Raw genomic sequence first — 676 nt, 5'->3', positions numbered from 1 at the left:
ATCCATTCATCCAGCTTCTGCAAAGGCAGCTGATCCTTAATTGAAAAACAATAGATGCTATCAGGATCTACTCAATATATAGTGGTAGGTCAGGAGGGGGTCAAAAGCCCGTGCTAGGAGCTGTGGTTGGCTTTGCCTGCCCGTCCGGGACACATAGCGGGCCTTACCCGCCTGTCCCAGGAACTGTTGTGGTCTTGCCATATCGGGATACGTGCCGGGCCCCGCCTGCCCGTCCTGGAACACGTGGCAGGTCTAGCATGCCCGTCCTGGGACAAGTGGCACACCTTGCCTGCCCGTCCCGGGAAACATGGCCTGCCCTGCCTGCCCGTCTGGGGACCTGTGGCAGGCCTGCCACTGTCCCGGGACACATGGCGGACCCCAGCCGCCCATCCCGTTACCTGTGGCAGGGACCCCCGTCCGTCCTGGGACCCGTGGCAGCCCCTGCCCACTTGTCTCGGAACATGTGTCAGGGCAACCCCCGCCCTTCCCTGGACCTGTGGCGGGCTTCGGCCACCCATCCTGGGACCCGTGGTAGGCCTTGCCCACCCGTCCCGGGACACGTGGCGGACCTCGCCCACCCATCACGGGACATGTGGCAGATTTTGCCCACCCGCCCCGGGACACGTGGTGGAACTTTTCCCGCCCGTCCCGGGACCCATGGCGGGCCCCACCCAAC

General features: G+C 64.5%; 1 protein-coding gene across 1 annotated transcript in view; it reads right to left on the bottom strand.

The window, feature by feature from the left end:
* Positions 1–252: 252 nt before the first annotated feature.
* The window catches only part of LOC135216608 (cuticle collagen 7-like), a 459-nt gene continuing 35 nt past the window's right edge, over positions 253–676 (bottom strand). The window contains exon 1 of the mRNA XM_064251988.1: positions 253–676. This exon is cut by the window's right edge and continues 35 nt beyond it. Within this exon, the coding sequence (XP_064108058.1) occupies positions 253–676 (424 nt within the window).

This window comes from Macrobrachium nipponense, chromosome 6 (genome assembly GCF_015104395.2).
Source record: "Macrobrachium nipponense isolate FS-2020 chromosome 6, ASM1510439v2, whole genome shotgun sequence".
NCBI lineage: Eukaryota > Metazoa > Arthropoda > Malacostraca > Decapoda > Palaemonidae > Macrobrachium > Macrobrachium nipponense.
Note: the sequence above shows the minus strand (reverse complement) of the source record. Positions and strands in the feature narration are given on the sequence as shown.